Source organism: Echinops telfairi, unplaced genomic scaffold, assembly GCF_000313985.2.
Source record: "Echinops telfairi isolate 266 unplaced genomic scaffold, ASM31398v2 ScPeMD7_5868;HRSCAF=6743_0, whole genome shotgun sequence".
In the NCBI taxonomy this organism is placed as follows: domain Eukaryota; kingdom Metazoa; phylum Chordata; class Mammalia; order Afrosoricida; family Tenrecidae; genus Echinops; species Echinops telfairi.
This window is the reverse complement of record NW_022109767.1, coordinates 1,740,478-1,755,008: the sequence shown is the minus strand read 5'-3', so window position 1 is coordinate 1,755,008 and position 14,531 is coordinate 1,740,478. Positions and strand designations below refer to the sequence as shown.

The following is a 14,531-nucleotide window of genomic DNA, read 5'->3' as shown; positions in this document are numbered from 1 at the left end:
ACTAACACAGCCATCAAGTGGATTTTGACTCACGGTGACCCTGTGTGTGGCCGAGGAGAAGGACTGCACTCCACAGGACTTGGCACAGCTCGCATTTGGGGAAGTGGACTACCAGGCCTTTCTTCTGTGGTGCCTTTGTAGAAGCAAGTCTCCTAACCTTTCAGTTAGCAGCCAAGTGCTAAATCGTTTTGCAGCCCGGGGACTCCACCTATATATTTAGAAATTCCTTATTCAAGGCCTTCGAGAACATGTCAGCTTGTACAATCTAGAGAAAATGATGCCAGGTCAAAGTCGGTGCTGTGAATGGCTGTGGTTGAAGCCATTTGGATGGCCGTGCTTGAAATGAGCAGGGTCTTTCCCAGACTCTCCCACCCAATGTTGGATGATTTTCCTTCATCTTGTCTTACAAGTAATCATGCCTCGAACTATTCCTAGAGGAGCCCGCATGGCACAGTGGTTTCAAGTTGGGCTGCTAACGGCACAGCTGAAGTTCAAAATCACCAGCCGCTCCGAGGGAGAAAGACAAGGCTTTTTACTCCATAAACACTCACAATCTCGGAAACCCATAGGGGCAGTTCTGCCCCGTCCTGTAGGTTTGCGATGCATTGGAATCAACTCAGTAGCAGTGAGTTGGTTTTTGAGTTTGAGCTATTATTCCCAGCACTGCGTATCCATTACTGTTCAGAGGTGTTTCATAGAAAAGATGAGGGACTGCATTATTTTTATTCCATTTTCCTGTAAGCATTTGGAAGTCCCCATGAACAATGGTTTTTGCTTGAAGTTGGCAGGCTGTAGAGTTTTGAAAGATGTCTATTATTACCCGAGAGCCGGTAGGGAGAGGCACCCAGCAGGCCAGAGCCCCGCCTAATGATTCGATATGGGCGCCAGTTAACAGTTGCAGCCCCGTGTAGCCTGGGCAGAGCTCTGTGACCTCTGTAAGTCCTTTAACTACTTGCGACCTCGGTGACTTTGACTTAGGAGTATTAGCATTCATCAGCATTATTTGTGAAGGTATTCAGTGACAATAGAGCTCTTGGGGAAATAACAAAAGGCAGTTTCCCCCTGAGGACTTGGGAAGCACCCGCATCTCCTCCTTTCCTTATGAAGGTGGTCCATTAGATCTGCCCCGACCTGCTGAGGGACACATCGAGACATCTCGGGTCATGAGCCCGGGAGTCGTGCTGTAGATTTGAACTAGAAGGTCAAGCTGTTTCCACCTTCTTAGAAATTTGGGGGGGTGGCACCCACTTGATGTGGGCCTTCTCCAAAAAGGCCCCTTGCACCCGGGCTGTCTCCAGGACAGAGGGTGTGACCCAGCGGAGAAGCAGAGTTGGACGGTGAGCTCTTGGAAGAATTGCCGCCGGCCGCCTTTTGTTTCTCTCCTGACAGCACTCCCGGAAAGTGGTAGCAGCAGGTGTACCGAGCATAGAGAGCGGGAAGGCATGCGTGGGTGGTGAAGGTAATTGAGAACCTGGCCTTTTCACTAAGCCTGCTGCTGATACAGTGGGATTTGCGACGAGGTGGAAGATGGATGTGCGCATTTTAATATCACAGAGAACCGTCTCACTGACTCCACTGAAATCATGTGCTGGTCTTTTGGACTGCTGACTGGCTGCTCGCCTTGAGATTTCACAGCGACTCTCAGAGAGCACGGATTCCATAGGGCCTCGGATCCTTCTAAAATATCCTTCTAACCTGACAAAGACCCAAGGCAGGTGGCCTCTCAAGGGAGGTTACCTGACTTCCATGCTCCAGGTCCTGCCGATGACCCCAAAGCCTTCCATGTCTCACCTTTTGGTCCCTGGACTCATGGTTTTTCCTTTCTTCCTCAGGTGCTCACATCATGCCGAGCCTTCCTGGTCTCCGCACGAATCCCCACCAAGGTGAGTGTCCATGAACATTATCCTCCCTTCTCCCCAGGGAGCATCGAAAGGTTAAGCAACTGATATTTTTTACTCTTGGTGTGAAGGCAACCCAAGCAGAGCATTTGAAGCATTGTTTCCTCCCCGTCTCAGTGCCTAGTGGATCCCAGTCATTTTTATCTCCCAAGGAGAGCTTCCATTTTACGTTTTTCAGGTATCCCTCTGTCCCTAGGTCCAGTCACAGCACATTTTTCTAAGGCTTTGACACCCAGGGCATACTGCCAAAACTCTAAAAGACTGCGTTACTTAGCATCAGTGTAACTGCCGACAGCCGTTGTTCTGGTGTGACTTATTAAAAAAAGCACAGGGCTCCTTCTCCTTTGAAAGAGGAGAAATATTGAACATATTTCATACCTCGACACAAATGCCCAAGCTCGCTGCCATACCTCTAATGCTGACTCATGTTGACCCTTTAGGCCCCACAAGGTGTGTAAGACTCGACATCTTTACAGAAGCAGACTGCCGCATCTTTCTCCTGCAGGGTGGCTGGCGGGTTAGAACCACTGACCTGATGAGTGACTGAGTACTGTAACCATGGCCCCGTGTCCAGTATTATTTGGTCTAAATGTGAAAGTTGGTAATTCAGGAATGAGGCATATGCAATTGCCTCTGTTTCGCCCTAGTTACTGTGGCGACCAAAAAGGTTGGTCATGGTTTTCCAGAAAGATGGTGATGGTTACTATTTTGGGAGCATTGTTTTAATAAATAACCTGTAAAGGAATCCTGTGGGTGATCCTGTCCCCATTTTACAGTTGAGAAAACTGAGGCACATAAAAGACTCAGTGAGTTTCTTGGGAAGATAGATGTGTGGCAGTGGTGTGATTCTCTTCAAGAGGGTCTGGCTGCAAAAACCCTTCCTTAGTTGCTTTGTTAGTACTGTAATTCAGTGCAGAGAGTTAACGTTTGGGCTGATAACACTAAGGTTGGTGGTTCAAACCTACCAGCCATACTGTAGGAGAAAGGTGAGGCTCTTTGATCCTATAACGCCTCACGAGCAGTTCTGCTCTGCCCTGTGAGTTGGAATTGACTTGTTGGCAGTTAGTCTATACTAAATATCTCTTAAGAACATTCTCTCAATGATCCCAGTAACCTTGCACATGAGCTATCGGAGGAACCAGCTCAAAGATGAAAAGTAGACTGATCTAAGGACTTCCAGTAATGATGGGGAGAAAGAGGAATTTGATCACCACCTTCTACGCTTCTCTGCTTTCTCCTGTGCTGACCGCCTCCTTTGCCCAAAGACCCAGGAAAATGGGGACCCTTTGGAGGGGACTTCCAGCCTTTGTGTTCCCTGGCAGCTGTGTTGCAGTGTGAGTTATTCATGTCCTTAGTCCTTCCTGGCTTCTGAAAAGTCACCAGTTTTATGCATGCCTACTATGTGCCAGGGTGTGCTGTCTTACAGTTTTCAGGGCTTGCCATCTACTGACTTGCGTGAGTGCCACTGAACTTTGGGTAGGTGGTGACCCAGAGTTTACTAGCTACAGACCTAGGGTCCCGACGGCCATTTCTTTCTGACTATACACATACTAACAGTTAGAAAGTTTCCCTGAGGAATGGGACATTTAGTACCCACCCCCTTTCATAATAAAAAGTAAATCTGTAGGTTTGCCATGTGTTTGTACATATAATCAATTAGTATGTAAATTAAGCCAGACTGAAATACCCACACATATTAGAAGATCTGAAGGCAGGATTTGAGGAAGCAGATTAAGCATTATCCCACTGGTGAAAAGTTAATTGTATGAGGGAATTTTATGGGCTTCTGTGCTTAGTCAAACAACCCACTGAATCGAAGACTCCTAAATCATATAAATCCCTTGATTGCATATATTCGGACACAGAGGAAGGCCAATGGCCTGTTGGGACATCTCCAATCTCCCTCTGCTGGCTGGTCCTGGCTGCCCCTCTGTGCTCATGCTGGCCCTGTCAGACCTGGCTAGGGCAGCTTGGACCTTGGTTCTGATCTGATCAGCATCACAAATATTGTGGATTTTCTCTCACCGTGAGCTCCTCACAAACCCTCAAAGCTAAGCCAGTTACTGTGTAGTTGACATGTATTTCAATGTATAGTTGGCTCCCTATCCACGATTCTGAGCATTAGAAATAGATTGCCAGACCTTTCTTCCTATGGGGTTTCCCCACAGAGGACGTAAATGTTCATGTGCCAGGGTCAGCCTTGAGTGAGAAGTTTTCAAGCAGCATAACATCTAAGACATTAATTTTCTAGGGACATAAGTAGATTCAGAAAAACAGGTACCGAGAGGTTCCTTCTCTTTTGGAGGGGATGATTAATTACGCATCTGTGTGTCTGCCCCCACTCCGCTTCTTGTCTTCTCAGTATAAAATACACCATATATACAATCAAGTTCACAAAACCATTCTGTTGCAGTTAGAACAACTCAGCAAAATAAAGTTCTGGTTATTGTTGGACAGTATTGTTTCATACATCAAGCAGGCCAAATAAAAAAAAAACAAACAATAATTTCATGGAGAAAAAAAGGGAAATAAAACCTATTGTCCCTGGACTTTATAGCCACCTCATACAAAACAACTACGTAGAGTGCAGCTAAGTAAACACACACACACACACACACACACACACACACACACACATTTTCCTGGAATGTTAAGAGTAAGATGGTTTTTGTTGTTGTTATTTCTGCTCTTTTTAAAAAAAGAAGTTTCACCCCACCCCTGAGACTAGTGAGCAGTGAGACCACATGTAAAGTCAGAAGTAATAGCACAGAGCTTGCTTGGAAGGCTGGCTTGGTCAGCCTGGGCCATTAAAAACGGCAGACCCTAACAGTGTGCACAGGAAGATAAACGAAGTAAAGCAAACAAATAGCACAAACCAAATCGTCATTTAAGGGTGCTTTTAAGCAAGGGGGGAAAGCCCCAAGAAAGTGTGGGTCGCTTTTTCTTCCCCTGTTGCAATTTACCTTTGGTTTGGGGTGGGTGGTAGAGAGGCCTATGGTCGGTAGGCGGCACTGCCCAAATGCGCCTGTGGGACCCTCAACTGAAAATTGAGATGTCATATCCAGTTCTGAGATGGGACATGGCGGGTGGATAGCTCATAATGGCCTTGCATTTTTTAAATTTTAATGCTGCTTGCCAGTAGTTGACCCTGCCTCGTTTTCATGATCACACTTTTAAAAGGCGCCTGGTGGAGTAATGGGTTACAGGTTGGGCTGTTAACCACGTGGTCGATGGTTCAAACCCACCTGCTGCTCCATGGGAGAAAGTTGAGGCTGGCTGCTCCGGGAAAGAGTTACGGGGGCAGTTCTACTCTGATGCTCTGAGTTGGAATCAACTTGAAGGTAGTGGTTAATTTTGTCCCTTTCTGCTTTTATCATCTTCTTCCCCCTGCTCTTCCTCCTAGTCTTCTGTCTCTTTTTCCTCCACCTCACGGTCAGCCGCATGTTCCCTGTTTGCCTCACTAGCGCTCCCATTAGTGGGTGCATCTCCTCCATTCTCTGCCTCCTTCTTCCACACCCTCCTGCTCATCTTCTGAGCCCTCATTGCTGGTGAGCAGATGCAGCGGGTTAGAGAGGAAGCGAGAGCCCACCACAGCGAGCACTGAGCCCCAAGCCGAGCCCGGCAGCCGTGCCAAGATCGTGTTTTTCCAGCAGCCAGTGGGCAAACCAGAAATGTTTATTGCCATCCTTAACCCCAGAGCAAATGCCCAGATCACCAGGAACCTTAGCTATCTCCCCAGAAAGCCCCTACTGTGTCTATCAGATCAAGGAAGGCTCCAGGGCAAGCTGGGTGGAAGACTTGCCAGACATAGGCCTGGCAGATAAGGCACTTGCCAGGATCAAAGGTTTATCAGTACAAGGCCCGGATCAAAGGTTTATCAGTACAAGGGAGCATGATGCATTTGGGGAACTGGAGTGGGCTGAGGGTTGGGGGGCGGGTGCTGTGGTGGGGAGCAGCCCATTGGAAATACAGAGAGGACCCCCGCCTTGCAGACGAGTTGTGGCTGGTGACTCAGTGGGAGTTGGAGCAGGAGAATTGGGAAGCACGGTTAGATTTACCATACTCTGTTGCCTTTGGGGCGGGGGGGTGAGTGCGTGCCTGGGGAACAACTGGAGATAGTCAGGGCTGATCCTCGTATCTCCTGTAGCCACTAATCTGGGTGGTTCTGTCTTTGAAATGTCTCCCAGGTCTTCTTGAAGCCTGCTTTTGTCTCAGCCTCTTACCTACTCTTCCTGCCCCCACCCCACCCCCCACCCCCACCCCCACACATCTGATCTGCTGATTCTTTCAGACTACCACCGAGGTGGAGGTGGTGTGAGGGGGACTGAAGCATTTCCCTGCTCCCTGAAATGTTCGACCCTCCCAGGCGCTCTTTGGAAGAAGGAGGAAGCCGTTTGCTTCTGTGAGGCTTTTCTACCTTGGAAGCCTTATGAAGCAGTTCTGCGCTGTCCTGGGGGCTCACTGGGAGTCAGTCAAGTCCATTGAGTACGGAAAGGGTCAACGTGTCAGGGCACTCGGAGCAGAGGCCCTTGGTGAGATGAGGATGATTGGAACCTGCCCCGGTGTGCCACGGAGACCCCTCTGCCACTCTTAATAATAACCAGAACTCAGATCACAGACAGCCCCTCCTCGGCCCCTAATTGATTGATAGGCCCAACGGCGGTCACTGGCGTGTTCCAGATTTGTTTATAGCAGCTAGAATCAATACGTTATAATGTACTGAGTGGGCACAGCCCCACCCCTCTAGTTTTTGTCTCCTCCTTGTCCTTTAATGCTCTCCGGCCTCCTGTTTTTTCTCTGGCCTGGTGATTCCTTCCCACCCCCTTTTGCTTGACAAACTGGAAGCTGCGTTTTAGGGCCTGGTGGTGGAAATGTCGCAAGGCTTTGGTGGTGACCGAAGGCATGTGCCCAACACTCGGATCTCATGTCAAAAGCAAACCAACAAAAACAACAACGGCCCGTGGCCATGGAGTTGACTCTCACTCGTGGCATCAGAGCTGAACTGTCGAGTTGTCACTGGGAGATTTTCCAAGCTGTCTTCTAAGATGCCTCTGATGGACTGGAACTTTCAACCCTGTGGCTAGCAGACAAGCAGATGAACAGATGGTACCTCCATGTATAGTTGTTGTTGTTAGGTAGGTGCCTTCAGTTGGCTTCCCTCATAGCCTCGTACGACAGAATGAAACACTGCCCGGTCCTGCGCCATCCGCTTAACTGTGCTGTTTGAGACCCTTGTTCTACCCACCGTGCCAATCCATCGTGCTGAGCCTCCTTCTCACTTCCGCTGCCCCTCCACTTTACCGACCAAGCACGGTGTCCTTCTCCAGGGACTGCTCTCCTGATCACATGTCCAAAGCTCACCGGACGAAGGCTCGGCATCTTTGCATCCAAGGAGCATGCTGGCTGCACTTTTTCCCAAGAGAAATCTGTTTGTTCTACAGCTAGTGACTCCCTGCTAGTGCAAACAAATGCTAGAAGTCTGCGGGCCAAGCTGGCGGTTCCTACTGATCCAGAACCCCACAGAAGACAGTCCAGGCACCATGCTTCCCAGAAGTCACAGCCTTGAAGACCCCCGAGTGGCTTTCTGCACGAGATCGACACCACAACTAACCACCACAGCAACAATATCCCTGCCCTTAGCTCTTGGGGGTCAGGGGACACGACTCACTCCTTTTGAAATTTCCAGTGCTGGTGCTTAACAGGCCTTCCATAAGTGACAGTCGTTTGAGCAAGTGAATTATGAAAGACTGAAGCCTCTTCCAACCTCCAGTCTTTAATCCCCTTATCTTCCAGCTACTTAGCTGGAGGGCTTTCTGCTATCCCATCTATCATAGTATAACATACCACCACGGGGCAGAACTAAGACCCTTGTGCATTTGGTTCTAAATGGCCTTCTTTTTCTATTGCATTTCTAGGTTTAATATGGCAGAGTAAAAGAATGGTCCAACTCAGTTGCCTCCTTCCTTCCAAATTCCATGTATAGTGACTATTAGCTATTGTTGGATGAAAGGGAGTAAACCTGGGGGCCTCAGTGGCCACCATCCAGGAAAAATACACAAATAGTAAGAGATGTTTGATTTCCAAGAAATGCTGATGACAGGAGAAGAGAAGAAGAAACACTTATTAAAGTAGGAAGGAAGTACCGAGTCTTTTATTGACAAATAGAAGGGTTGCTGCTTAGCTTCTTTGTGTTCCATGTAAGCACAGCTTTAACTTCCTCAGGCTTCTAGTTGTTTAGAAGCTAGACTCTAGATGCAAGCGATTTAATATGATTTTTCAATGGAGAGGAGGAGAAGAAATGGCAAATAACTCCAGTGAGTGCTCCGATTGTAACACAAGGAGATACAAGGGTTTAGAAATATGGGATGCCAACAGTAATTTTGCCCTAGGGAGAAAGACAGGGCTTCCTACGCCTATAAACAGTTAGTCTCAGAACCTCATAGGAGTACTTCTACCCTGCCTTATAAGGTTGCTATGAGTTCACATCAACTCGATAGGTGTGAATTGATTTTTGTATTGGTGTGTGTGATATTAAAAAAAAAATTTAAAGTGTATTTATATGGTTCACTTAATATATTCATTTCTCCAAGAATAAATACTAGAGTCGAAGTGGAAAAACTCTCAGTTGGCTTTGTCCCTAGATGGCATTTGAAAAATCGGGTATGCCACTTCCTGCCGGTCTCTTAGTAAATCGAGTACTACTTTTCCTGCAAAGATATTGTTGCGATCGTGTCCCTTTGAATGAGTGGAGACAGTCAACAAGCCTAACTTCAGAAAATGACCAAGACCTTCTCTGATCTTTGGCTGTTTGTAATTGTAGCATTTTTAAAAAATTAACTGGGATTTGATGTTTTAAAAATCCTCATTACAGACCTTTCTTTCCTCCCCCCTCGATTGCAGCTCGAGTTAACCTTCAGCTACTTGGAGATTCATGGCGTCACCTGCAGCAAGCCAGCTCAGGTGAGTGTGGGAAACAGGAGTGGTGATGGCCACAAAGCTAGAGCACTTCTCGAATTTCTGGACCAGTGAAAGGACTCCTGTTTGGATTTCTCTATTTAAAGCTTCTTCAAGACAGAGTAGAAAAACAAGATTAGGGAAAATTGAAGCTTCAGGGAATGAATGGTACCTCTGTGGCTGAGGGTAAGGGATTTATTTAGATACAGAATGCCCATTTTCTCTAACTAGGCTCGAAAAGAAGCTAATTAGCTCTGACGACGGCTGGCAACATAAAGTGGTAGTACTATTGTTCAGAGATTTTGTGTAACAAGTTTACTGCTAAAATCTCGCAGCTTATGCTACAGTTTTATACTAGGTCTTCCTGAGACTATTTGGGATACGTGATTTTTTTTTTTTTGGTTTTAAAAATACGTTTCTGAAAAACAGCTTATTTGAGATGGCATGCAGCAAACAAAAGCATGTAATTTGATTTGGGTTGGCGTACGCACAGATCCACAAAGCCATTACCACCATCATGATGCCAAAGACCGTCAACCCCTTGTAATCTCCCTGTGAACGCTCATGGCTCCTTCTCTCCATCCGCAAACAACCACCTATCTCCTGTCTTTCCCTGTCAACCGTCTCGCAGTTTCTAGAATGTTAAGCAGTTGGAGCCATACACTCTGTACGTACGCATTATAGCCTGGCTTTTTTTGGTCAGTGCAGCTATTTTGAGATTGATTCAGTTGGTTTCATGTATTTAGGAATTCATTCCTTTTTATTGCTGAGGAATACTTTGCTGTGTGTCTCTACCACACTTTATCTGTTTACTCGTTGGTGGACATTTGGTTGTTTTCAGTTCCAGCCAATTAAAAATCAACCAGCTGTATGATCATTTGTGTACAAGTGTTTGATTGGATAAATGCTTTCATTACCCACAGGGAGATGCTGAGAAATGGAGGACGTGATCATATGGTAGATGTATTTTATCTTTTGAGAAGCTGCCAAATTGTTTTCCAAAGTGGTCGTCCCAGTTTACATTGTCACTAGCAGTGGCATTGTCAAGATCATTGTCAACACTCAGTATGGTCAGTCTTTTTAATAGATGCTTAGTGTTTTCTCATGGTGGTTTTAATTTGTTATCTTCTCAGTGACTAAAGATGTTAGGCACCTTTTCATTTGTTTATTTGTCACTCATATGTCGTCTTTGATGCAGTGTCAGTTGAAATCCTTTGCCCTATTTTTATTGACTTGCTTGTTTCCTACTGAATTTTGAGATTTCTTCATATTGTCTTGATTTAAGTCCTCCATCAGACAGGTGATTTACAAATAGTTTCTCCCCATCCATGGCTTATTGTTGTGTTTTCTTAACAGTGCCTTTTGAGGATGCGTTCTTAACTTTGATGAAGTCTAATTTAATCACCATTTCCTTTTATGTAATTTGCTTTTGGTATCAAATTGAATAAATCTTTGCTTAACAATAGGTGACAATATTCTTTCTGCGTGTCTTCTGGAAATCTGATAGCTCTAGGTTATACATTAAGACCATAATCCATTTTGAGGTAATTTTGTGTGTACAGTATGATATGTAGATCAAAGTTCTTTCTTCCTTTTTTTTTTTTTGGACTTATGTGTACTTAGTTGTTCCTGTACTATTTGTTCCTCAAATGATCTGCTGAAGTCTGTTGTTTGCAAAGAATAGTCTTGGCCAGGGGTCCTCAAACTATGGCCCACGGGCCATATGCGGCCTGCCGAGGACATTTATCCGGCCCGCCTGGTGTTTGTGCCATTGCTGCCTGTCCTGCTTAGCAGCAACTTGTCCAGTGTGCATAGGAATTTGTTCATAGTTTTTTTTTAAACTATAGTCCAGCCCTCCAATAGACTGAGGGACAGTGAACTGGTCCCCCGTTTAAAAAGTTTGAGGACCTCTGGTCTTGACCCTCCAAGGAATGGCCTTCCACCTTTTTTGAAAATGATTGAACCACCACTGTGGTTCAAGTGTGGATCTAGAGTTGGATTTTGAATCCTGTTTCCTTGACCCATTTGCTATATCTTTATTTGTCCAGCACTATTTTGATTACCTCTGTATGGTACATTGAACCAGGGCATGTAAGTCCTCCAACTTTGTTCTTCTTTCCAAAGTTGTTTTGGTGATTCTACATGCTGTGCAATTCTGCCAGAATATTTGAATCAGATTCTTGATTTCTAAAAACAAACCCTAATCAGATTTTTATCTGGAACATGTTTAATCTGTGGATCACTTTGAGGACTACCAACAAGAATGCATTTGAGCTGCGTATTTCTCCATTTATTTAGGTCTGAGTATTTCCTTCAGTGTTTTGTAGTAGCCTTCAGTATACAGGAGATATATTCAAATTTTTGGAAGCATTTTATATTTATTGATTCTGTTATGAACATTTAAAATTCGTATTTCTAGTTGTTTCTTGCTGGTCCCTATAGGTCTCCCTGTGAGATGTTGAGGGCGATGAGAAAGGGATGCTAATCTGACATACATGTTGTCTGCTGTGTTATGGAGAATAACATTCTTTGTGTTTGACCCAGAAGTCTTGTGTCATCTACCACTAGCATCCATGAGATAATGGCTTCTTGGCTTGTAAGCAAGGAACTTTAGTAGTGCAGGGTTAAGTGCTCGGCTGCTAACTGAAAGATGGCTGGTTCAAACCTATCAGCTCCTTAGCTGTGGCGGTCCGTGAGTTGAAACAGTCCCTGAGTTGGAATCAACTCAACCACAACAGCCTTTTAGCTGTTCTTATTGGGTGGGTGTGGCTTATGGTAATTAAGTAGGGTAAAATCTGGCAATTCTACTGGCTAATGTTTGCAGTTCAGTGCTGAGTAGAACTAATGAGAGCAGGCGTTTGGCTTCTTCTTACTCTTTGGGGCAGACTGTTAGTGTGCTATTAGCTGTCATGTCTCCCATAGACACCCTCTTTCAGATTGAGGATGCTCCTTTTCATTCCTAGTTTCCTGAGAGTTTTTTTTGTTTTTAAAGCCAGGGATTTATAACGGATTTGGCAACTTGAAATATTCAAATGGTTTTTGTTGTTAATATGCTGAGTACATTGATCGTCTCCTGTTAAATCAACCTCTTGTTCTTGGGGTAACGTCAGTTGGCCATGTTCTGCTATCCTTTGGTACATACTGTTGGATTTATGTGTTGAAGTTTCCGGAAGGCGTCTTTGCCTTGCTGTTGTGGTTAGGTGCCCTGGAGCTGGTTCCCTCTCAGAGCGAGCCTGTGTACACAGAACAAAACACTGCCCCATCCTCACATTTGTTCTTCTGTGTGAGTCCATTGTAGCAGCCACTGTGTCAGTCCATCGCATCGAGAGCCTTGCTCTTCTTCCTGGCCCTCCACGTTACAAAGCATACTTAGTCCTTCTCCAGGGACTAAGTATGTGGGCTGAGTCTCACCACCCTTGTGTCTAAGGAACATTCTGGCTGTACTTCTTCCAAGACAGATCTGTTTGTTCTTTTTGCCAGTCCATGGTACTTTCAGTACCGACACAGTAGTTCAAATACATCGATTTCCTTTTGTCTACATTTCACAGGCATATGGGGCAATTAAAATATGGCTTGGGTCAGCCGTACCTTAGTCCTCAAAACCACACACTAATTTTGCAACACTTTATGCTTGTGCGTGATTGTTCATCTGGGATTTTCAGTCTTTGGTTTTGGTATCAGAGTACATGTGAGCGCTCAGAATGAGTTGGAAGTACAGTGAACCCTCGCCACTTCGCGCTTCGACTTCCGCGGCTTCACTCTATCGCGGTTTTTGCGTAACAGCGCATGCTCTGTCATTACTGCCACTGATTGGCTCATACTGTACACGCTTCTGTCTGCATCGCTACGTATCGGAGCTACGTATCAGTTGCATTTTTGCTTTTGTACAGTGTACTGTAATTGTTTGCGTTTTTTAAGAAATTTTATCTAAGCCCTATGATGGCTCCTAAACGCGCTTCTTCTTCTAAGCCTTCTGACAATAAAAATAAGTGCCAGAGGAAGATGCTCACCATCCAGGAAAAGGTAAAACTTTTGGATATAAGGAATCCTACTTCGCAGAATTTCATTTATCACGGTAGGGTCTAGAACCGATTAACCGCGATAAACGAGGGTTCATTGTATTCCTTCCTTTTACGGTTTCTGGAAGAGTTTCTATAGAGTTGGGATTATTTCTTTCCTAAGTGTTTGGCTGATTTACCAGCAAAGTCATCTGAGCCTGAATCTTCTTCTTTGGGAAGATTCTCTAATGGATATCGATCCATTCAGTATTCTTGAGTGAGCTTTGGTTGTTTGTGGCTTTCTGGGAATTTGGATTTCTTCTAAGTTGTCAAATGTTTTGATATAAACTTGCTATTATTATTACTTATTATCATTTTAATAGCTGTAGAATCATCCTTGGATCTCTTTTCTTTTTCTGTATTAGTCTGGCTCAAGGTTTACCCGTCTTACTGATAACCTCAAAGAACTTATTTTTGTTTTATTTGATTTTCTCTGTACACTTTATGTCTTCTATTTCATTGATTTTGGGCCTTTATTATGTTCTTTTCTTACTTTTTGATGTGCTTTTTTTGTTCTTAAGATTGGGGGAGTGTGTGTATATGAAGGGATTTGTTGATTACTTCCCTTCAAGAGATCATCTAAATTGTCACTTTATGATGATTGAGATTACATACAAATCCTTGGGGTTTTTTTATAGTTAAAACGAGAGCAATGTTTTAGACTTTGTACTTATCCTTCTACAGAAGCTGGAGTTTGGAAGAATAATCCTAGCACCACGTGTTTGCCCCACATGGTCAAACATATGTAGGGCTGAATAATCACTCATGAATAATGATACAACCAGGCCCTTCTTCAGGCCCTAAATTGGGAATTTTGATGTTATGACTTGGGGGTGGGAAGACAGGCTCGCCGCATGTGAAATACTAATGCAAGTTGTACATTTCAATCCGATTTGGCCATGGGATTTAAATTTGAGAAAGGATGCTGATATATTAAGACCAATTTTCCTAGTTGACTGCTGCCACTGGTCTCGTCACGCGTTGTGGTCTCTCCCCTTTAATATACCTGCCTGCCATCTGGTGAAAATGGGTATAAAGACTCCTGTAGATCTGTTCTTCAGCACATCAGTAGCAACAGAATATCTCTACGATATTACTGAGTAAGTATAACACTACCCCATATCCTCGAAGCTTACAGATTAAATTAGAGAGAAACCATGATACCCCCTAGCATTTAAAAGTGGTAAAACCAACAAGATCTGGTGGTACTCAAACTTGGTGTTTCAAAACTGCCTGTCGTGTTATGCGCTGAGCTTCTACCTGAAATGTCAGTTCAAAACCACCAGCCACTTGGAAGGAGAAAGATGAGGCTTTCTAATCTTAGAAAGAGTTACAGTCTCAGAACTCCACAGGGACAGTTCTACCCTGCCCTACAGGGTTGCTAGGAGTCAGAATCAAGTTGATGGCAATAAGTGGAGTTTTGCTTTACAAAAGATTCCTTCAACAGTATTCTCGTGTTCCACCTCTCTCCTCTCCCCTCCCTCTCTCTCTCTCGTAAATGTTCTTTTTTTTTTTTTAAATCGTTTTATTGGGGCTCATACAACTCTTATCACAATCCATACGTACATCAATTGTGTAAAGCACACTTATACATTTGTTGCCCTCATCATTCTCAAAATTC

At 44.7% G+C, this 14,531-nt stretch overlaps 1 protein-coding gene across 1 annotated transcript in view; it reads left to right on the top strand.

Moving 5' to 3' along the window:
* Nucleotides 1–14,531, top strand: part of CARMIL1 (capping protein regulator and myosin 1 linker 1) — a 395,834-nt gene that overhangs the window by 156,906 nt on the left and 224,397 nt on the right. Inside the window, exons 4-5 of the mRNA XM_030887178.2 lie at nt 1,833–1,883; nt 8,799–8,858. Coding sequence (XP_030743038.2) covers nt 1,833–1,883; nt 8,799–8,858 — 111 coding nt within the window. The remainder of the gene's footprint in view (nt 1–1,832; nt 1,884–8,798; nt 8,859–14,531) is intronic.